Source organism: Prunus persica, chromosome G6, assembly GCF_000346465.2.
Source record: "Prunus persica cultivar Lovell chromosome G6, Prunus_persica_NCBIv2, whole genome shotgun sequence".
Taxonomy (NCBI): Eukaryota; Viridiplantae; Streptophyta; class Magnoliopsida; order Rosales; family Rosaceae; genus Prunus; species Prunus persica.
In genome coordinates this window covers 2,952,117-2,975,321 of record NC_034014.1, presented here as the reverse complement: position 1 = coordinate 2,975,321, position 23,205 = coordinate 2,952,117, and the positions used below count along the sequence as shown (strand labels likewise).

The 23,205-nt window shown below is 38.6% G+C and overlaps 4 protein-coding genes across 4 annotated transcripts; all 4 read right to left on the bottom strand.

Moving 5' to 3' along the window:
• LOC18773019 lies at window positions 861-1,619 on the bottom strand. The gene has a single exon (XM_020565014.1). The coding sequence runs from the start codon at window positions 1,617-1,619 to the stop codon at window positions 861-863; it is 759 nt and encodes a 252-aa protein (XP_020420603.1).
• On the bottom strand, window positions 2,038-6,795 carry LOC18774851 (probable inactive receptor kinase At5g58300). Its single transcript, XM_020565959.1, has 3 exons — window positions 6,215-6,795; window positions 4,096-5,450; window positions 2,038-2,963 (listed from the first exon to the last, which is right to left on the bottom strand). Exons 2-3 carry the CDS (start codon window positions 5,372-5,374, stop codon window positions 2,338-2,340), a joined length of 1,905 nt encoding a protein of 634 aa, XP_020421548.1. The 5' UTR covers window positions 5,375-5,450; window positions 6,215-6,795; the 3' UTR covers window positions 2,038-2,337.
• Window positions 11,107-15,638, bottom strand: LOC18775200 (26S protease regulatory subunit 6B homolog). The gene is made up of 6 exons (XM_007205189.2): window positions 14,977-15,638; window positions 13,366-13,596; window positions 12,959-13,117; window positions 12,619-12,771; window positions 12,108-12,191; window positions 11,107-11,585 (listed from the first exon to the last, which is right to left on the bottom strand). Exons 1-6 carry the CDS (start codon window positions 15,475-15,477, stop codon window positions 11,451-11,453), a joined length of 1,263 nt encoding a protein of 420 aa, XP_007205251.1. The 5' UTR covers window positions 15,478-15,638; the 3' UTR covers window positions 11,107-11,450.
• Window positions 19,897-22,436, bottom strand: LOC18772245 (root phototropism protein 2). The gene is made up of 5 exons (XM_007206358.2): window positions 22,288-22,436; window positions 22,132-22,201; window positions 21,595-21,972; window positions 20,781-21,506; window positions 19,897-20,687 (listed from the first exon to the last, which is right to left on the bottom strand). The coding sequence occupies exons 1-5, from the start codon at window positions 22,347-22,349 to the stop codon at window positions 20,172-20,174; spliced, it is 1,752 nt and encodes a 583-aa protein (XP_007206420.1). The 5' UTR covers window positions 22,350-22,436; the 3' UTR covers window positions 19,897-20,171.

The window sequence follows — 23,205 nt, the reverse complement described above, 5'->3', positions numbered from 1 at the left end:
CGAATTTTTTAAAAATAAATCATGCTAAACTAAGAGCTAATTGATAAATAATTTAGTTTGGTTTTATGGGCTTATTGCATGATTATATTGATAGTAGCGTAAATTGTTTGTGAAAACAATTTTTTTTCATAAGGCGATGACACTCTATTTTATGAAACTAAATAATTTATCAAGTTGGTTGAGTGTCATACTTAATTGTACAAACCTGTGAACATTTTTTTTAATGTGCATTGTATTGTAATTTACTTTGTTTGCATGTCCTTTCGATGTTAGAATGGTGACATCTCATAATTCGAGGTTCAAAAGCAATTGGTGAATTGGAAAAAAAAACTAGGCAACGAAATTATTACAGAAAGTGCTGCATATTGTGTGTGTGCTTTGAATCGCGATTGAAGACATGTAAAGATTGCAATTATGAGTATTTTGATTATGAAGATTATTCAAGATCTTGAGATGTTTATTGATTCTCCACAAGTTTCTCCACATTAAAGAAAGATGGAGCAATTGGGAAGGCACGCAAAAAAAAAAAAAAAAGGAAAAACTTTGTGAACATTCCACATGATACATAACAAACAATAAAATCTTAAAATCTTTTATGCAATCGACATGATTATGATGATGGCTCAAACCAATTCCCTCATCTAACACTATTGGCAGCTATTGTCCTGCAGCCCATTGAATCTGTCTCAGACAACATACGCTATATAACCCTAACTTTCTTTTTTTCTCAACTCTTTCTCTCGTATTGAATACATGCAGCTCATACGTATACAGACTTCAGGATCATGTGAGAGAGTTGAGAAAAAAATTGGGTTCTAAAGCATTTTCTACGCGGATGGAGAGAGATATCAATGAGGATTTTACTTTATGGCAATAATCCTATAGTCACATTTGGCCTTGTTTCCAAAATCAACTTCCCTTTGCTTGGCATCGCAGTTTGATATGATGGGAACGCTCTTAAACCAAACTCCTCCAATAGGGAAGCTAACACTGCCGGTTATTGCCAAATTCAGAGTTACTTCCCTATTTTTTATGTCGGTTTTGAGCTGATCAGCGTCGTCTTTATCAACCCCAGAAAGTTTAACCGTGATGGTTCCGTTCAGAGATTTTGTGTTTTTTTGGCCCTGTCTAAACTCTGGAAACTCAGTCTTACCTAGCTGGACGTGCGCAGATGAAGCAGTGATCTTGAAGGCGCCATATCTGAGCTCAGTTTTCTCATTCTTGTTAAAAAACTCCACAAGAAAATCAACTTTTCCCTTCACGCCCAAATCTTTGTTGGCTTTAGCAAAGTTGATGGTTGTGGCGTTGAACCTTCGGATGTGGATTTGAGGCAGATAGGATTGGAAGATAGCCACGAATATGAAACCAACAATGAGAGCAAGCAGTATGAAGGCAAAGAAGAACAAGCAACCCCATGCGCAGCAGGCGTAGCAGCCTGGACGAAAGCGTTTAGGGTGCTCATCATCAAGGTCAGGAACAAAATGGATGGCTTGATCATGGGCCTTGCTGGGAGCTGATGGTGCAGAGGTTTCAGAGAAGGCGACATGTCGTGCACTGCTGGCCTTCGATTGGTTGTGGCCAGGAGGTGGAGGCAAGGATGAACCTAAGCCGTCTGACATTGTTGGAGCTCTCTAGCTAGCACACCTCCTAGCCTGATCACGGAGGGACAGCGACGATAATGGTGATAAGAGAGTTTTGAAATATCTCATGTGTTGAGATGGACCATAGTTTTCTTAGTTGGGAAACTCTAGGAGGACCACAATCTATATACAGTAAATTGAAGTTGGCATATCGGAAACTGGGATGGCTAGGCTTGAAATGCCACCCCAAATAGGTTTATATAGTCTCCTACTTTCAAGGGTCTAGAGAGGTGGACGTCCGTCAGAATTTCTTCTACCAAAAGACCACAGTTTCTGACCATATTAGCTGTCACAGAATTATGACAAGCACACATTTAACTTTCATAATCAACTTGTTATAGTCTTAACCAATAGTGATTAAAGTGTGATTATAGGATTAGGATATATAACAAAAAAGTTAGAGAAAGCTCTTGAATTAATGAAGATCATCAATTAATTCCTTAGGTTAAAATACAAATTGCAACAAATCAAGAAACTTAAAAAAAAACCCACCTGACTACTACCTAGGAAAAATGGCACAATTGGATTGATTCCCACTCTACAAAGCCATGCATGTAATTGAATAATGCTTGGGAAAACCTTAGGAGGCATGTACATAAAGGAAAAGTTCTATTATGCTTCCCTAATCAGAAGAGGAACAAATATATGAATTTCTCAGAACCTGATGAGAGGAAAAAGCAACAAGTTTTGGTGGAGGTCAAGGAGTCTGCACATTTGAGTCCTTTGATTTATTCTCTTCGGAAGATGGCCGGTTCTCTGAGTCGGATTGCCGGATTTCTTCAATCATTCTAACAACTTCTTCCATGTTAGGTCGCATGTCTGGCACCTTTGCCACGCATGCCATTGCAATTTGCAACATTTGCACCATTTCTTCTTCAATGTTTTGGTACCTCATCAGCTCAACATCAAAAACCTCAGCAGTCCATTCCTCCCTGACAACAGACTGGACCCACCGAGGGAGATCAACCATATCATCACGCCCTGGTGACTGGAGAGGAGCTTTTCCAGTCAGCATCTCAAGGAGGACTACGCCAAAGCTATACACATCTGATTTATGAGAGTGCTTGCGGGTTTCAATCACCTCCGGAGCTCGATAGCCTGCACTCCGAGTAGTGGCAGGAACATTCATGAGAGGAGTCAGGCCAACATCAGAGATGCACCCATCAAGATCTTGGCTGAGGAGGACATTTGTGGACTTGATATTTCCGTGAGTGAATTTTGGACCACCCATAGAATGGATGTGAGCGATTCCTCTTGCAGTTCCAAGGGCAATCTTTATCCTGGAGTCCCAGTCTAATGCAGTTCTACCGCCTCCCCTGTTTCCTGCCATCAGATTCAATAAAAAGTGAGTGTGGTGCACAACACAACGCTTCAATAGACAGCTGAATTTTCTATAAAGGCGACTCTAAATAGGTTGTCCTACAAGAAGAATGAAAAATCCTTACCCAAAAAAAGTTGAATATCAATAAGTAGCAAACTTCTTTCCCTAGCTTAGTTAACTGAAAAGGGTTTTGAATTTTGGAGTTTCCGCATGTTCCAATCTCAGGAAAGGGAAAGATACTTTGTATTTATATTGGTAACGGAGAGAACAAGAAGAACAGTAACTGGTTTTTTAATATGCATCTCCATAAGCATTTTTTTTACCACCCAGCAGAAAAAATACAATCAGGAAAAGTAATATGCATTCTTTGTAAATGGCATTAAAGAACAGGTAGCTTTCAGTATCAGTAACACTCGGAATGAAGAGTGGCGTACGGCATTGCCTCCTCCAATATGAAATAAGACTTAGAAAACCATTAGGCATATGAGGTCAAAACAAGGCTTACATAGTCGTTCAGATTAAAACGAAAATCATGTCAAGGACTTTCAGTAAAGGATAGAAGAAGCTAACAAGAAGCTGTAAAGAGAAAAAGGGGGGCAGGGGAGGGAGCCACCTTAACTGCAACAAAATAGTTCATGAATAAAAACATACAAGTTGTAAAGCATGTAATTATAACTAAAATCCCAACGCAACATCATTATCAAACATGATACTCGACTAGGTGCACGAGCTAATACACTTCCAAGTGTGAAACAACTCTTTCTTTAAACGTTATGCTTTTCACCAGTATTCTACAGAAACTATGGTACTCGTCATGGTAATTACCTGCATTCTCTCTTAGATATGCACATACAGTTCTCACTTACAGATATTAAGGCAGTGTGTTTATTCTCATGAGTGTCTACATACCCAGAAGAATGACCACATTCTGCGTAAACTCCTTGACTATCTACTGCCCCCACCCTCAATATCCCCTTGTTTCCATCAATTAATTTTTAAAAGTTTAACATGACTTCAGACTGACATTTAGGAAGTTGACTTCAATTTACTACACAACCCGGGACCCCCACCCCATGAAAGAGATAAAATAGAAGGAAACAATTAAATAAAGAGCGGTGGCAGTGGCATGCATACCATGCAAAAGAGCAGATAAGCTCCCATTTGAGATGTAGTCATAAACTAGAAGTTTCTCATCCTTCGAGTAATAATAAGCACGGAGTGGAACAACATTTGTGTGCTGTCCAACTCGTCCCACAACCTCCATTTGCTGTTCAAAATCCTTCTTCCCAACGACCACTTCCTTCAACCTTTTGACTACCACTGTTGTTGCCTCCTCCAAGACGGCCTTGTATGCTGTGCCATAACTCCCCTTTCCCAACACTTCAGCAGAAGCCCTCAACAAATCATCAAGATCAAAATTGTAAGAACAACCTTCAAAGAAAACGAGTTTGTTCTTCTCAGGTTCTTGCACCCCACTTCCAAAATCCTCCTTAGGCTTCTCACTCCTTCCACCACTAGAAGCCTTTCCTTTCAATACACCAGTTCCTCCACTATCTTTTTTCTTTAAACACCAGAGAACTATGATAAGGCCTAACAGCAACAGCAGAACAGACCCTCCAGCAGCGATCGCAATGATAACTCCCAACTTCAGCTTCTTTTTGGAGCTTCGTTTCTGAGGAACTACTGGTGGTGGTGGATTGTGAGTAGGAGGTGGCGGAGGAAGGACGAGGGAGCAAGCTTTAAGAGGTGCTCCACATAAAAGTGAGTTTCCCACAAAGGATGAATTGGAAAATCTTTGAAGGGATGAAGGTATAGAGCCATTAAGATGGTTGTAGCTTAAATTTAGACGCTTGAGGCCGGGTTGGTTGAGATCAGGTATGGGTCCAGAAAGGTTGTTGTTCTGGAGGTTCAATCCTGTGAGTTGTGTCAAATTATGTAATATTTGTGGAATGTTGCCACTGAAGGAATTAAATGATAGATCCAAAACATTGAGCTGAAGAGAAAAGGAGGCCGGAATATCACCAGAGAAGTTGTTATGTTGGAGGTAGAGATTCTGGAGTACAGGAAGGGAGGTAATATCGGAAGGAAGGTTACCACGGAGGAGATTGGATCGAAGGCTAAGAATCCGAAGGGCATCTAGCCTACCAACGGTGTTTGATGGGACAGAGCCCACAAGTCCAACTCCAGGAAGTCGGAGGGCAGTCACTCGGGTGCCATTTAGATTGCAAGTGATGCCAACCCAGGATGTGCAGACTGGGGAAGCAGGGTTCCAAGTTAGGTTGCGACGATGGGGAACAGCAGCAGCAAAGTCAAGAAGGGCTTGCTTATCAGAATGCAGGTCAGAGAAAACAAGGGGAAGAAGAATGACAATGGAAAAAAGGAAAGGAATAACTGAAAAGGGACAGGACTTCATGGGGAGTTGTTTGGACTAAAGTCTTTGAAAGTGACTAGAGAAATCAAAATGTAATCCTTGGAAGGCTCACAATCTCCTGGTTCAGCACAAAAACCACAAATCAAGATCAGGTAGCCAATAATGCAAGGCATTCATATATTAAGAAGGAAAAGTGACAAACTTTTTGCATGCATAATAGCAGGGGAGAACAGTAAACACCAAATGATAATGATAATTGTCAAATTATGAAATGTACTTCCATTCACTGTTGCCTTGATTATAGATTGCAAATTTAGAGCAGAAAAACTAAAAAGAAACATGCTTCCTTTTCCCTTAAATGAGAAAACAATGTAAAGTCAAAATTGAGTACATATCGGTTGGGAGTTACAACTATTATTTCCTTCAGTCCAGTAAAGTATATGCACTATACACAAGTGAGTGAAAAAGGTTAAGCCCCTTTCATACACTACTGTATAAACTAATTTCTTATACAACATGACTAAATGAGCAGAATCATGGATAACAGACTGATAGCTCAGAGTGGTTTAACAACAATATGGAGAAGTTAAAGAAATGAACTTTACCAAAATTAATCCTAATATAACCGTTACAAGAAAGTGGGTTTACTCAAGCACATTGACCGAATTCAACAAATTAATTCTAGTAATAATGAATGAATAAAACTGAGAAAGCTTTAATGGGTTGAGTAGAAATCAAGTCTAAGAACTAGCATTAAGGCATTCATCCAAGGAGAGGAGAAAATTTCAAGTTCCAGACACTGTCAGAGTCCAAAACACTCGTTACAACGGCAACAATTACAAGACAGATCTGTAAGCAATTGAAAAAGGTGAAGATGGTAACCTGCAGTTTGCAGCAAAGAATGCAGTCAGAGCTGGGCTGCCTGAGCTGAATAGCAGAGGGTAAAGCTCCTTCCTTGAAGTGAAAAGCTTCAGATCCAGGCATTAGAAATTTCTCTTGGGTTAGCACTTAGCAGAAATGTGGGTTCAAGGAAGGACAACGAGTCTGAGACTTTTGAGAATTTGGTGGGAATTAAGCATGATTTTAACTGATAAATGAGTTAGGAGAAGCAGGCAGGAATAATATTTCTAATTTCTTACCAGAAAAAAAATGAGAAAGAGAAAGTTGGTTTTTGGAGATGAAAAAGAAAAGAAATTTTTTGGGTTTGAATTATTAAAGTAGAAAAGGAAAAAGAAGAAGGTAAAGGGCAAAGAAGAAAAATTAATAAATTAGAGGAAAAAGGAAGATGAAGAGGACTGCACTGCCCTTTGTTGTATGAGCTGTGAGCCTCACTCTACTGAGAGAGAGAGAGAGAGAGAGAGAGAGAGAGGTATTTGCTGGTTTTATTTTGGCTAGATATACACACACAATATTTTATGTATCTATTTTTTTTGGTCGGAAAATATAATATATTAATATGTGTCTTAGTGTTGCGGTTAAGCACGTTTGTTGTTATTTACGTTTTGGCTGCTTTCCTCAGCAATTAAATTCTTCAGTTTCAGACTTCAGTCTTTGTTTTCTGCACAAATTACTGTCATGCCAAGGACAACGAAATTGACAACAAAAAAACAAAAGAAAAAAGAAAATGCAGATTATTATTATGCATGCAATTCCATCACTCAATGAATTATGGGTTGGGTTATAAATAAATAAATAAATATTTTGGGTTTGACTAAAGATACTTATTAGTTTAATGCAGGATGGTCTTGTTGTGACAGAAGAATGAGAGGAATGAATTGTACCTTACACATTAAGTTCGAATCCTCAAAAATAAAAAAATTACTTGAATTTATTTAATACGTATGATTTATGAGTGATTATCGGTTTCCAAAATTTGAAAGTTTTCTATATTTTTTTTACCAAAACACATTTTCTTGGTTTTCATGTAGCAGAAGACTAAAAGATATACGTTCTTGTTGTGTGGCTGTCAACACAAGCTTGTCAAAGGAGAAGCTCACTGTAGTTGGGGACCCTTGACTGGGCTTCAATCATTTAATTGTCCCTCAGGGTATCAGTATGGCTCATTGTGGCCGAAAAAGTAGTTGGTGTTTCATTTCAACTTTCAATTTTCAAATTCCCATATTGGTAGGCTAAACCTGCAGCTCTCCATTGCCAGTGGCAGCAGGCAGCAGCAGCTTCCTTCTTTTGCTTCATCATTGCCCTGTGGGAACGGGTGAATTTTAGTCAATGAAGTTTACTGCTGCAGACTGCTGAGGGGTTTTCAAAATTTTGAACTGCATTAACGTTGGGATTGCAACGCGGTATCTCAAGTCAATCACACACAGTGTTACGTGTTTTAAGTTTTCAATATGGCAGTACATGATTAATTTGGGATACAATCTGTGCATCCCACATACATACAAGTTTTTCCCCACATTCACACATACATCAATACCATTTATGTTTACTTTCAAAAATTGGAAATTGAAACCTACCCAAGTACCCAATTTCGGTTCATCTTTGGGAACTTTTAATAAGCTTAACCATCTTGGTATCTGGTAGGGTATGTATTAATGTCATTCTGAGGTTGAGGATGATGAGGCTGAGCTAAGATAAGAAAGGACCAAATGCTCAAGCTAATGAGAGAGGGGATTCCCCCCACCCCCTTCAATAATATACTCATGAGCTGTTGGTACTGGCTAGGTAGAGTTGGACTGGAGAGAGAGAGAGAGAGAGAGAGAGAGAGAGAGAGAGAGCTTGATCCAACCACTCCTCCACCTTTTTTATTTTATTGCCAACCACCCTCAACCTACCATTATTAGATTTAGATCTGCTGCATCATCTGCATGCTCATCTAGATCCCAGGCCAAGTAAAAAAAATCCAAAAAATTATTGATCTCACATGAAAAAGGGCACTTTACCTTCTCAAAATTGGAACTTAAATAAGAGTGAGCAAATAACTTATAGTCCCAAGTTTACATTGTAATCACATTGTTTATATTCTGAAGTTTTTTTCTTTCTTTTTAGTCCTTTTTTCTCTTCACTTTTGGTCAGTCAAAACTTCAAATGGATTATATTCAAAAAACCATGATTAAATTGTACCTGCATGGCTTAAATCCTCCAAGGCAAGCTAACCCTGCAACTACTAGATAATCCCAAAATAAGAAATCCATGAATGAGAAGTTTTAACCATTCTTCTCATCATGATGCCTCAGTATCAGCTTTTCTCAAAAGTTTCATGATTAAACATCCATGTCATTCATGGGTTAGCTGAGGAAGAAGAGTTTTCTAGATGGATCTCCTAAAATATTGTCTAACAACTACTTCTGTTAGTAAATAGGGAAAAACAGCATGACTTTGGAAAGCTACATTAAATAGTATGACCCTGAACCTGATATATATGCTCCAATTTGTATGGAATATTCAAAGGTGTTTTATAATGTACTAAAACACAACATAATAGACAAGGCCACATGAATATTTAGTTAGTAAATTTGTTCATCCGATCAAAAACATTGTTTTAAATTATCAACTGGTCTTTAGTCTCATTTTCTCCCAGCTTGGCAGAGAACCCCATTAATGTTCTAAGAGCTAATAATGTACAATTAATGTAAATCATATATATTATCTTGAAGCTCTCAACTTGGAAAATGATTGATCTTTGGAGAGAGTTGGAGCAGAAAAACTTATATAAAGCAGGGATAATATTGTTTTGTTATTCTCGGCCCATCATGCTATATCAAGTGGAAAAATTATTATCACAGTAAAATAGTGCTATCTCAATTGCACACAAATGTTTATCGAGGCAGAAAGGGAGAGGTGAGAATTGTTGAGCGTGCAATCAATGAGAAGCTCCAGATCTCAAAAGATGCCATGCCATGACACACAGTAGTGGCAAATACTGTAATTCTCAGGAGGCCCAAGACAGAGTGAGCGAGAGCTTACTTACTAATGAGTGGGTTGCGACAATTGGCAACATGTGGCCCCAAACATTTGATATAGAATATACAAGTTTACACATACCCAACATTTGAAAGAGATAAAGAGAAAGAAAAGGGTATTGGGAGATTCATTCAATATAACTAGCCTTTCTGCATATGCTTTCGCGATTATGAGAGATTTTTTTAATTAAAATTTTAAATGTACTTTAAAATTAAAAAAGATAATGAGTAGTTGTGTTCTATAAAAATAGGATTTTTTCTTTTAATTTTAATTTTTTTAAAATATAAAAAAGTGTGGATTTACTATATTATCCTCATTTAATTAATAATTTCAATTCTTAATGTTTGCATTAGTCAAGGACATTTTATGGTATTTTGAATGTTTCACCATTCTCTGCCTTTTACTTTATATATACTAGCCTCTCTGCACGCGCTTCCGCGCATGCGAGAGGTTTTTTTTTAAAAAAAATTAAATTTATTTTAGAATTAAAAAAGATAATGAATATTTGTGTTCCATAAAAATAGGACCCATTATCTGAAATTTTTTTAATTTTAATTTTTTTAATACGAAAAATTGTGAATTTACCATATTATCCTCATTTAATTAATAATTTCAATTCTTAATGTTTACATTAACTAAGGGCATTTTCTGGTATTTTGAATGTTTCACCATTCTCTGCCTTTTGCTTTATATATATAGATATATATAGATATATTATAAGATAGTAGATTTGAATTTTAATAAACTAGAAAAAAAAATTATGCAAGAGAAGAAAACCATGAAATTAATTAAGTATTTCTAATTGCTGGTTGTAATTCTGATTTTTCTGAAGCCACATGGAGGGGCCCTTGTAATTTAATATAAATATGAGATCTTTGTTTCCACTTTACAGCATCATTATGCTAATCAAGGACATGATCCATAAATTAGGTAGTGTAGGACCTTTTGGCTTTGTTTATATTTGTATGGGGAGCATTGGTTGGTAGCATGAAACTTACAAGGATGAAGAAATGATTATGGGTAGTTATTTTATTTCCAAAAAGAAAAAACAGACCAATGGGTTGCATAGGACTTGAAAATACTCATTGGCAACTCAGTTATTTCTTATTTAATTTTCTGATCTCTTTTCTTTTTTCTTTCTATTTTTGGGTCAAGATTTTCTGATCTATATTGAACAAACAGATGGGTAAAATGGGTCCCCATGGGCCATGGGTAATGAACTGATCATGACCTATCAAAGGGGGTGAAGGAAAATACTAACTACTTTTTTTTGAAGCTGTTTGACATCCTGTCTCCTCCTTTTTTAGTCTTCCCTCCTAACAATAGAAGACTGTGCTAGCTAGCTCTAATCGGAAAAGAAGAGATTTTTGATACGTAATATGTGTGTTTGTGCACATTTCTAATTCGGAATTAGAGAATATTGATCCGTTTTATGGATGGTTCAGATCAATTATGATTTTACAAGAGAGTATTAACCTATACGTCCATCCAATTCCATCGTGTTTATGTCACCCTTCCCGAACTTCGAAATTCTTATCAATGACTTGTTACAGTTAACATCATACGTATTAATAATAATTTCCAAGTTCGAAAGGGAGACATAAACACACAAATGATGGAATTGGATGGACCTATAAGGATAATACGATCTGAATCAATATAGATCAGAAAATCACTTTGATCAATACGGAAGACGGATCAACAAAGCCCTAATTAAATCCTTTCTTTCGCTTTATGAATTCCGTCATGCTTCAAATAGTTATCCACGATAATGGCCCAATGGGCCAGAGGCCACTGACAGAAAGTTTGGGAATGTGGCAAACTTGATATGTAAAGCAATTGCGCCGAGAAAGTAGGAAACAGAATAGCAAGTAACAAGCGAGCAAATTGTGCATCACTACAAACAGTAAGAATGAAAAGTAATTTCAGTATACTTTGTTACAGTTTCCCTAAACAAGTCTCCAACTAAAACGCATCCAGAAATTTAATAGACAACAAGAAAAATATCTTTAGAAAATAAAACCACTTCATGGCTCAGCATCATACATCACCGCATTAACTTGGAATGTCCTAACAGACAACCTCTCCATTGGGCTATATAATTGTTCAAAGAAACCATATCTCCAGATGCGGCTTTTGTGATAATGACCTTCAGCAACCCGAGCAACGGCATTATCATATGAGCTTCAAGCACCAATCATTTGTAGAATTCAAAGTCAGTGTCGGGCTTCTTCACATTGATTTGGTAACCCTTCTCAAAGTCCTTCGGGAGTATGACATACCGGTTCTTGCGAACTGCATGCATTCCTGCTTCTTGACATATAGCTGAAATCTGTACGTACCCATCCAGTTGTAACCGTTAGTATAATGATCAATTTTAATAATAAAAAAATTAAAATATGAGACCACCAGCAAAGCCTCACTATCTTTAAAGCTGCGGACAGAAAATATATGACACTATAGATGAAGGCAGAAATGACAAAATTCAAATCCGTTGGAACAAATTTTATGGTGATCCCCTATCCGTTCCCAGTTAGCAACCATAAATAATTTCTAAATCCAACCAATTGACAATGTTGCCATCTCCAATCCTGGCATATGGATTCATCCCATATAAAACACCTATCAGCCTAATGCCATGAATGTTCTAAATAAGATGTCATGATTCCCCAAGAACTTCAGACAAAGACGAAACAGCACTGGATTTGCATTTGTAAAGATATTTTAACACTTAAGCCCCCCACCCCCCAAAAATAAATTAAACATTTAAAATTAAAGCATAGAGAAGAAGTAAACATAACAGTAAAAAGATTTAACTTATGGTAGCAGAACTGAAACAAAATTCATGTCTCACCTCAGCAGCACTGATTTTATCTGGCCGAGAGACATAATCTTCCAAGTCCACTTCATCACCCAGGTTCATTTTAGCAGTGCAAACCTGCAGTACAAACAGGGAAGTTGACATTAAATTACTTGCAACAGCTCGATAAAAGTCGACAGGAGTAAGACATCATGATTACAAGAGAAAAGATTAAAAAAATACAAAGCTCATGTAAAAAACATATAATGACTAAACACTCTAGGAGGTAGACACAGGATGCACAGGATAAACTCAGATAGTGTGTGCTTTGGGGTGCCCAACCCCTGTGCTGCCCACAACTGAAGATATAGGGAGCAGATGGCAGATTTTGTCAACAAGGAGCATGCGGGGAAGTAACAAATCCATTAACACGGATGACGTGGCATGGACAGAGGCAGTGACAAATCTTATGATGAAGAGAATGAAGGAATACCTCACAGCTTACAAATAACATTTTACCAAAAATAAATGATTCATTGAAAGATGCTTTCTGAATGTTACTTACCTGAAAAACAAGTCTTTTCTGCCTCCTATCAGGCAAAGGAAATTCAATCTTCCGATCAAGCCTTCCAGGACGCAGAAGTGCAGGATCCAATGTGTCTGCTCGATTAGTTGCCATTATGACCTTAACATTTACTGTCTGGTCGAAACCATCCATCTGCAAAAAATATGAATCCCAAATCAACTAAGATAATTGGCAACAAATAAAGGAATGTATTGCAGGGTTTCTCTTTTTTCATTTACAGAAATATTTTCTCCAACCCTAAATAGATGCATTGCAGGTCCAAGTTCTGGTTGAACTATGGTTTTAATTCACCCAATAAGATCAAAATATGCATTCCTACCTGATTGAGGAGCTCCATAAGGATTCTCTGTACTTCTCTGTCAGCTCCAGTTTGAGCATCAAACCTAGCAGTAGCAATAGCATCCACCTCGTCAATAAAAATGATTGCAGGTGCATTCTCCTTGGCCAGACGGAAAACATCACGAACCATTCGTGGACCCTTGATATACAAAACGAAAATAAGAATAAGTGATCATAATGTTTCTAAAGTCAGTCAATAAATCTAAACCCAGAGGGTCAGGCAACAGGAAACCACCAAAACCGGAAAAAATAAATACTTGCAATCCACTTGCAACACTAGCTAGCCTCACCGAATTTGTTATTCCGAAAAATAATAGGATATGTGGAACGTAAAATATAAAATTACGTACAAAAAATAAAAGAAATGAATCTAACTGAAAATCTCACCTCACCCAAATACTTCTGAACAAATTCTGAACCAACAACTCTAATGAAGGCAGCAGTTGTATGATTAGCAACAGCCTTTGCTAACATGGTTTTACCAGTTCCAGGTGGACCATAGAGCAACACACCACGTGGCGGGTCTATTCCAATCTGTTTGTATAACTCATGGTGAGTAAGTGGCAGTTCTACTGCTTCACGGATTTCTTGCTTCTGAATATCGCATCCTCCAATATCCTAACACACCAACACAAATTAAAGACAATAAGGCATTGACATTATTATATTATGAAAAGAACCAACCTACCTACGGCTTTTTAGCTCAGAGGAGGGAAATGCCAAACAGATTAGTCAAATGTATAAAAACTTCACCAAACAGCCAACTTGACTCTGCATTTAGTACAGAAAAACCCTTAGCAACCTGCTTCTATTACATGGAGACAACTTAGATTGGTTTAGTTCGTTCTTAGAGAATTGGGATCTCAACCGAACCATAGTACTAGTCTACTATTTAATTATATGAACCAAGCCAACCCACATTATTCCAGCTCAGTACTGCTTTTCTTTGATTCTTTTTTCTTTTCTACATTATTCCAGCTCAGTACTACTTAATTATCAAATACTAATGTAGATATGACTATCAAATACAATATAAGTAACATAAATGTGTGATGAGCCAGTCTGAAGACCATGCTCTTCAAACTATTATATTAGTGTTGTTCTTGGATAAATTCGATTATTGGATGCTCGATTGTGAATTTAAGAAAATAGTTGTAACAGGCAATATACATCAACCATTAAACATTGAAATCAGGGTGGGGTTGGGCCAAAACTTGAAGTTACATGTCCCAATGATAAAATTACATAAAATTCGTTTAAAAATCTATGCATATTACATTTCATAGCATTCCGGTTGGGTTGGATTGACTAACAAACCACTAAAACCAAGAACTAAACCAAATTGGTTGATCCTGAGAAACAAGCTGTAGCCCTAACTAGCTTAGACAACAATAATTACCACTTCTTTGCAATAAAGGAATAATAAATTAGAACAGAAAAATAAACGTGTTTCTTATTTAGAAGCTTGATAACCGTCAAATCGGATCATTCATATATTATGCAGTCCAGCTCAATATAAGAAACCTAGAAATCAGAAATTCACAAGTGGGGAAAAGAACCACTATCGAATTTTACTTTAAAACACTCTCTAAATCCTAAATATCCATAATTAGGGATGTAAAGGCAAAAGTAGTTGAGCATAATGTCCATACATATAGTTAGCTCTCAATCTTAAAACTTGAGCAACGGGTAAAATTAGGGTTTAGGGTAAAATTTTGGGCTAAACTCCATTTCTCCTAACATCAAGACCATTGAACAGAGATAATTAACTCTCAAAACAATCATATGACTCCAGTAAGACAAGTTTTTCAGAATGGTTCAATTTATAGCCACGCTTCTCCTCAAGAAGCACATGGCACTCAACACCGTTAAATTCCTCAAACCCAAAACCCTAACAGCAGTCTATTGACTCCAATTGACCGTTTCTTGAAAGATGGCGAAACACATGAAAAACCCTAAATTTCATAACCCTAATCAAATTAATTAAGCGTAACTTACAGAATAAGTGACGTCGGGCTTCTCAGACTGGCTGAGGAGCGAAATGCTGGAGTCGGCCTCCGGAGGCAGAACGTCGACAAGGGCATTGGAGTGGCGATGCAAGGCGACCGAAGCAGAAGGCTTGAGAAGCTCCCGATTAATGGTGCTGAGAATCCTAACATAGTAATTGGAGCCCGTAGTGGAGCCCACAATCCCATTGTTCTGATCGACCATCTCCATAAACTGGCCGATGACAAGAGGCACCGACTGGATCCTCTTGACCTCTTCTTGGGCACGAAGGAGCTCGCGCTTCAGGTTCTTCTGCTCGTCCTTGACATACTCCTCCTGGATGTCGATGAACTCGAGTTGCCGCTGAAGGGATTTGAGGCGGCTGTAGAGATCGTCCTCGTCGGAGGCCTGGTGCTGCTCCGACGAAGCCTGGAGGTCCGATCTAATGGAGGGGAACGAAGCTGGTGGCTCCGGTAAGGGTTTCGGGTCCAACACCATGGCGGAGCCTGCCATTGTTGCTCTGAGAGTTAGGTCGCTTTGCTTCGATTCTTTTTCGTTCGCTCAGGTAGAGAAGACGAGCGAGGAGAGATAGAGTGGGGCTTACGAAAGTTCAATTCCGACTCGGCTAAATATGATTGTGGTGATTATACCGTAGCTGCCAGTTTTATGAAAACGACGTCGTGTTGCTTTGTTACGTCGCCGCCCCTTCACTTAAATTTGGGCAAGGAAATCCAAATCCAAATCAGAGAGTGATTTGAAATGCAAAAAGTTGGGCTCTTAAACGAACCCAATTGTTTTAAGATATGGACATATCAAATTCCTCGTGGCCTGGCCCATTTGTTAAAAACCTTTTAAACACCTCTTTAAATATAAAATTGAAAGCCCATCTTGTCATAGACACATACTGTTGTTTGGAAGCAATGCATCCGGCTTTATGATGATGCTTGGGGTTGATGGGGGGTGGGTTCAAACCACGGGTGGAGGGAGAGAGAGAGAGAGAGAGAGAGAGAGAGAGAGTTGGTGGTGATGGTGAGGGGAGGAGGAGTTGGTGGCCGTTGTGGTGGGAGGGGAGGGGGCTTGGCTATGTCGATGGGTGCGGTTCGGTTTCTCCTTAGAACTAAAATTATTTTACGGTGCGGTTCGGTTTTTGCCAAAATGAAAAACCAATGGCGCAGTAACCGCATCAATTTCTGGTTTTGAACCGGTTTTATTTTATTTATGTTATTTCAAAAAAGGAAAATGCTAGGGAGACCAACTTTAGATACCAACTTGTGTACCAACTCTCTAATAGAGTGTGGGACCCATTGTATTGGTGGGCTCCACCTCTATTAGAGAGTTGGTACATGAGTTGGTATCTAAAGTTGGTCTCCCTAGCATGACCCTTCAAAAAAACACATAGAAGATAAAAAAAGATAGAAATAAAATAAAAGAAGTGGGAGAGGGAGGAGAGGAGAAGAAGAGAAGAAAATGGGAAATATAAAGAAAGAGAGTTTAAAGTAAATAAAAAAAAGGTGTGTGCGCTTTGAAATTGTGTTGTATGAGATGTTTAAAAAAATATTATTATTATATATATACACAACTGGTCTGATTTAGGTTTTTGAAGATGCGAAATTGGTCTGATTCGGTTTTGTTTTAATTACTTTTGTTGACTTTTTAATAAACCCAGTTTTTTACTAGTTTTTCTAATCCAGTTCATTTCGATTTTTTGGTGTCGATGTCCACCCCTAATTAGCTGGACAAATTATGATGAGACGGGGGGGTGGTGTGGGCGAGTTGATGCCACAGGTGTTGGTGAAAAGACGATCTTGCCCCATGACCATTCACTAATCCTACCATATAATAAAAATAGGAGGTGTGACAATAAAATGAAATATTTGAGCTCTGACTGTAATTATATCAAACCTCAAGAGGTCTACATTTGAAAATGAAGAAGAAGAATAAAAAATAACCCCAAAATGAAGGATACGTGTCAAACAAAAACATAATGAGATGTGAAGACAATAGATTCGTACTCGTTCATGAAGAATTCCATTATGATTCACACTTTTCAGGAATCACACATTCACATCAGGCACAGAGCTACATTGGGACCAATGTGGTCCAGAGTCCCCACTCAAGTTTTTTTTGTATTTTAAAAATACTATACTATTATATATTTCTATCTATACTATTTCAAATACTTTACGTTTTCACATTCTCCCAACATCAATTGGATAACCAATATGAATATGGTATTTTTATAATGTACCCACATGTGGCCCTACCTAGTGAAAACCCACGGCTCTTCCAAGACTTGCAAACCCATTACCAAAAAGTTTAATATAACTATTAAAATTACATTACCTTTTTTACACAAACCTTAAAATAGTCTTTTTCACCCCTCTTTTCTTGGTGCATGCAATAGAAATTACCACTCCTCTTAGAACTAGGTTTTTGAGATTTTAGTTTTTAGTTTTTAGTTTTTATTTTTGTGCTAAAATATAGAACGAAATGAGAATGAAGATAGGAGTGAGGATGAGATGGGGAGAGAGGATGAGAGGAGAGGATGGGAGCAAGAAGTAACAAAAGTGAAAACAATTTCAAACAGATTTTAGTTTTTAGTTTTTATTTTCACTTTTGTTACTCCTCCCTCCCATTCTCCCATCTCATCTTCCCTCTCAATTCCATCTTCACTTTCATTCTCCCTCTTTTTTCCTATGTATTTTAGCACAAAAAATGAAAAAGAAAAACTAAAATTGAAATGGTTATTGTTGAGGCCCAAAAAATCCAGGGTTAGGCCCAAATAAATTCATGGACCAGTGTTACACCTCATTAAGAAAAGACCCGATTTGGAGCACGCGAAAGTTCGTCATTCACTCCCGCACGAGTCATGACACACGTGCCATGCCAAATAAATATGTAATATGTCATGCAAAGAGTTGAAATAAGCACTGGCTTTACGAGCCCAAGCTAATTATCTCGTTATGCGTCATATCCTTCTTCAAAGCAATAAAATTCAAGCACATCAAGCGACATACAATGCCAAGCAACAAATCATTATTATTATACCTAGCCACGCTACAAGCTTAAGTGGGCACAAGCCACGCAAATGCCCGGGGCTTGCATGAGTGGGTTGTGGTATGGATGGCAAAGAACTTTCATGAGGCCCATTGATAAGCCGAGAAATGGAAGTTTTGGGTTGCTTTGGAGCCCCAAAACTCAAGCCCATCTTTTGAGGCCAAATATGTGGGTAAACATAAAAGAGAGAAAAAAGCCCAAATACCCTAGAAAATTAGCCCATCACTTAAGGAAATTAGCCTATGTCCTTAATGGGTTAACTCATCACTTTAGCAAGGTCCAAGCAAGCCAAGAAAAATATCTATAGTCTCCAGCACTTAGTTGGAAACATGAACCACGATGAAAAGCCAAAATGTCTATGTCTGTAAGCTGCTGAGAGGCTCCAGCACATGGGCATAACAAACTTCAAAGAAGAACATTCAAAGATCCAAAGGATAATAGCACGCACAAGTTGCTAGAATGAAGGAAACATGAACCATGATGAAAAGCTAAAATGTCTGTCTGTAAGCTGCTGAGAGGCTCTAGCACATGGGTATAGTAAACTTCAAAGAAGAACATTCAAAGATCCAAAGGATAATAGCATGCACAAGTTGCTAGAAGGAAGGGCACTCTTCAAACTAACGTACATACCCATTTCTTTCCCCCCATCAGATCTAGCCATGCAAGAAGGAAGGAAAGAAAAATGGGGATGGCTAAGAATGGGAGTTCCCCACTGGAACGGCTGCGGAAAAAACCTAGAGCTCCATAAATCCTGTTTTTGTGCAATTGGGCAAAGAGAATTTCACCAAATATGATGAGTCAAAGGAAGAAAAGAAAAAGGAAGGGAAAGACTTGGCCAAATTGGATAGAAACCATTAGGGTTTCTTGGAAATGAGGAGTTTCCAGCGGCTATAAATAAGGCACCTCCTACCCAACAACCAACAACCCATATCTAGAGATCAAACTTTATCTCTCACCTTTGAAACCTTTGCAATTTCGAGCCATATCCTTCCATCTCTCCCCATTTTTCCTTTTGGTAAATTGTTCCAAAGCTTGACAGAGTTTTCGTTGAGCTACCAAAAACTACTCAACACACCCAATATACCCCCATACCTCTCTCTCTTCAACAAATCTTCTTAGAATCCCTTCCCCTTTCCTTAGAACCTCTGTTTATTATAGGAACTCATAGCTCTTTCTCTCTTTAATGCTAAACTCATAATTGCTTTGCTTCTATGCCACAAGCCTCTCATACGAAGCTAAGAATTTATCTGTAAGCAATTGTTAATTTTGCTAGTGAAGGTAACCAAGGTGTTTACTAAGGTTGAGCTACCCTTTCGAAGCATTCTTGGGGTCTGATTCTTAAACTCAGACCTAGGGATGATTTTCATACATTTGGTTCTTTATAGCATCCCAGGCCTGCAGTAACTGCCGGAATGAAAAAGCCCTTACAGTTATCAAACAGGCCCTTAATTTGTGAAATTTTTTTTCCTTTCTATTGAGTTTAATGGAGAAAAAGCTTTAAAGATATTTGCTAAATCGCTACTCAACTCTAAGTATGTATTTGTCTATTTCTTGCAATTTTTCTTGGTTAGTATGTATTTGTCTATTCCTTTGTTGAAAACAATTATGATTATAATGAATAAATAATATAATTCTTGATATATATAATAATAATATACTATTTTCTGTATGTATTATGAGTTTGAATTTTTTATTATTTATAATTTATAAGAGGTTTCCACCCACATAAAATCCATGCTTTGTCATTGACTCATTTCTTGTTTTATCCATATTAACATGATGACTCTTTCGATGAATAAATTCGTTATTGATATCAATTGTTTTTCCTTTTCATTCATGAACATGCATGCGTCAACATATCAAGGGATACAATCAAACCAAAATAAGCTTTTCCTCACATTCATCCATGCACTTACACATTTCCCTCATCAAAATCAAAATAATAATTGAATTACACACCAGCACTAATAACTTGGTAGAACTTGTGTTGACTAGAAATATAATTTAAGCAATGCTTCCAATCATATAATATATATATATATATATACATACATGAACATAACAATTTGAGCAAGGGTCCAAAATTAAGAAGAAAACAATAATTAACACCAACATAAAAGTCCAAAGACAACAGCAAAACCCTAAAATAATTAAGAGATTGAAAACCTTCTCCTTCTAGGCTTGGTAATGTCCACACCCTCATCCATAATATTCGATGTGTCCTTGGACCCTTGCTTAAACGGATTCAACTTCCCCAATTTCTTCGACACCGACGAAAAGAACGTGCCCTTCCTGGGCCCACCACCTCCTTTCCCAGACGACGTCGTCGCGGAGCCTAAACTACCTTTTGCAGCAGGCCCACTTTTCTGCAAGTCCGTAATGTACATCTTCATCCTCAACAGCTCCGTTCTCAACGACTCGTTCTCCCTCGCCAACGACACGTCCTGCTGCACCTGACTCCTCGTCGTTACGGCGTCCTGCATCATGTCGTTTTCGTCCACCCCGCTCCTCAGCTTCAGCTGATCGTAATACAACGCATGCAGTACGATTTGCACGGGAAGTCGTTTGTTCTGCGAAGCGTGCACTCTCGCTTCGTACGACAACTTCAAGGCGTCCATTACACTGCACACCTTCTCCCTCTCTATCTCGTCAAGGTTCGGATGAGCCTGCGACATCATTAATTAATTAATCACAGTTAATTCAACATTTTATTTAATTAACGCGATTAAAAGTGAATTAATTCGTAATTAGTGAACTACCTTCAAGTAAATATCAACAGCGCGATAGAGATCGTCGTCCACTTTACGGGCGCCTTTAGGGACGAGGTTGGCGATGCCGTTGAACTTGGAGATGCTGAGATCAACACACGGGGCGATCTCGCCGAGATACGCGTCGACAGTCTTCGCGACTCTGACCATGGCCGCCGAGCAAACCTCTCTGAAATCGCCGGCGTTGAAGACAGCGACGCTCTTCTCCTTCTCCACGAACCCGGAGATGATCTTCCTCACGCTCTCGAGATCGAAGAGCCTCTCGCCGTCGTAAGTGAACGACAGCACCAGGAGGTCGTCCACGGTCACGTGCTCCAATATCACCGAGATCCGCTTCTCCAGCTCGGTCTTGCACGCGCTCGAGGCCTTGACGAAGGTCGCAGATCTGAGAAGGCAGCAGAGGAAGTTTATCGGCAGCGCCGCTTTCTCGGACGGCAAGAGAGAAACGATCGCTTCCAGAAGCTCGCGTTGCCGGATTCGGAGATCGGAGTCGTCCGAAAAGGCCGAGTTTGCGCCGGTACCGGAGTGGTCTCGGACGAGATCTCGGAGCCATTTCTCGGCGTACGTTATGATCGCGCTGGCTACGATTAACGATTTCGCTCCGCGCAGCTTCATCGCAGTGATGAATCTGCCGAAGAATTCAATGTCCAAAATCGCCAATTCCTCTGTCCACCAATTCGTTGGCGTTCGACTTGGAAAACTCGCTTCAATTGAGGCCTATAATGAACAATTAATCACATAATTAACCGAATTATCTCGAGAATTGAAGCAAGTGATGATGAGTAATTTAAGCACAATTAAGCACCTTGGAAGTAGCAACATCCACGCATCTCTGAACGATCTTGAGGTCCTCGGAGATGGGGAGAAGCTCTTCGCACGACTTGAGCACGACAATGGCACCGGAGAGGCTTGACAGAGCGACCTGCGTCAAGAAATCTTCTGTGCGGCCAGTGAGGTTGTTGTCGCAGTACTTATCGGTCATTTCCAGGTACTCTGCGGCGCAGCGCAAAGCGGCGACGTTTTGGACTGTGATTTCGAAGTTGACGCCGTAACAGAACTTGGCCGCCTTCTCGAACGTCTCGGGGCCTCCCGGAATGTCGGAGAGGTTGATTCTCGTCAGGTCTGGCTCTGTTGACTCTAAAACGAGCTTCCTTATGTGGTTGCTCTTCGCCACAAGCATGAACTGCAACAGAGATGAAGTGAGTTTCGTATAATTAATTAATCATAATCATGCATGCACACGAAATTGAGCGAAAATCGCGTAAAAGCACAATATCAACACAGAAAACATAGACGAGTAAGTTTGAGCATATAAATTTGAATTCAATCTAGAAATTAGTACCTTGTGTAGAGAGAAATTGGCTTCTCCAACTTCAACCATAACATCCGAAGGGATTTCTTGAGAAAAAATCCTATACAAAAAGAAAGTATTAAACACATAACAATGATGAGAAATTTGTTAATTATGTTCATATAGAGCGTTGAGTTGTTGTTGTACCACTGGCCAGTGCGCTCCATGGCAATGGAGAGTCTGCTGTTACCCTTGACAGAGGAAGCCATGGGAGGGGGAGGGGGATGAGGGAGAGCTTGGTGTTGCTGTAGGGAGAGTTTATAAGGAAGAAATTTAGGGTGTCTTATAAGTAAGAAATAGTGTCACGTCCGTGTTACATAAAGAGCTTTTTTACCATGTTTTCTAGATAAGAGCGAGCAAGTGGGATATAATCAAATACTGATGCATGAGTTGAGTCTTATCTTTTGTTATACAACGACTAAGCTTGGCCTTTTTTTCTTTTTAGGGTATAGTTTTCCTTTTCTACGTTACTTTCATTTCGCTCCATTTGGACCCTTCTATTCTATCACAATTTTCACAATAGGAGCTTATCATAAGTATCAAGCTTTGGTCTTTTCCCGTGAAAAGTTGTTCCCTCAATTTATGTGTGTGTTGGTCGGTTTTAAATCTATAAAATTTAGCAAATACACAATCGACGAATTTTCAATTTTAAATACTTATTATACGATAAAAAAAAGGCATGAAACTGACTAAATTGGTTTCGATTGAATTCTCACAAGTAAATCTATCATCCGATCTAATCATGTCGATGTTAGAAATTAAAAACCCAATTGAATCAATTAAATGATTAAAACTCAATTAAACCTAAATTGGATCTTGAACACCCTTTTAGTTTCCAGCTTGTGAAGCTGTTAAGCCTCTTTAGTTTTGGAAATTTGATGCTTGTCCATGCAGTTGGCATTTTATGTCCTCATCTAATTAAGGATAAATCAGATTATGGAACGATAGAAAACTTCCATACACAAAAGTTAATGTGCAATCATAACGCGCTTATATTTTGAACAACAATTATATGGTCATTTTGCACTTGCATGGCTAGTTGCATGCCACGTAAGTATACTATAA

What these genes read in the sequence shown, in the direction of transcription:
- LOC18773019 (XM_020565014.1), bottom strand. Translation starts at nt 1,619, where the DNA reads ATGTCAGACGGCTTAGGTTCATCCTTGCCTCCACCTCCTGGCCACAAC.
- LOC18774851 (XM_020565959.1), bottom strand. Translation starts at nt 5,374, where the DNA reads ATGAAGTCCTGTCCCTTTTCAGTTATTCCTTTCCTTTTTTCCATTGTC. An exon ending in CTTATCTGCTCTTTTGCATG is followed by an intron (nt 2,964 to 4,095) that starts GTATGCATGCCA and finishes ATCTGATGGCAG; the next exon opens with GAAACAGGGGAGGCGGTAGA.
- LOC18775200 (XM_007205189.2), bottom strand. Translation starts at nt 15,477, where the DNA reads ATGGCAGGCTCCGCCATGGTGTTGGACCCGAAACCCTTACCGGAGCCA. An exon ending in AGCCCGACGTCACTTATTCT is followed by an intron (nt 13,597 to 14,976) that starts GTAAGTTACGCT and finishes TTGGTGTGTTAG; the next exon opens with GATATTGGAGGATGCGATAT. An exon ending in TTCAGAAGTATTTGGGTGAG is followed by an intron (nt 13,118 to 13,365) that starts GTGAGATTTTCA and finishes TTGTATATCAAG; the next exon opens with GGTCCACGAATGGTTCGTGA.
- LOC18772245 (XM_007206358.2), bottom strand. Translation starts at nt 22,349, where the DNA reads ATGGCTTCCTCTGTCAAGGGTAACAGCAGACTCTCCATTGCCATGGAG. An exon ending in ATGGAGCGCACTGGCCAGTG is followed by an intron (nt 22,202 to 22,287) that starts GTACAACAACAA and finishes CTTTTTGTATAG; the next exon opens with GATTTTTTCTCAAGAAATCC. An exon ending in CTGTTGATATTTACTTGAAG is followed by an intron (nt 20,688 to 20,780) that starts GTAGTTCACTAA and finishes ATGATGTCGCAG; the next exon opens with GCTCATCCGAACCTTGACGA.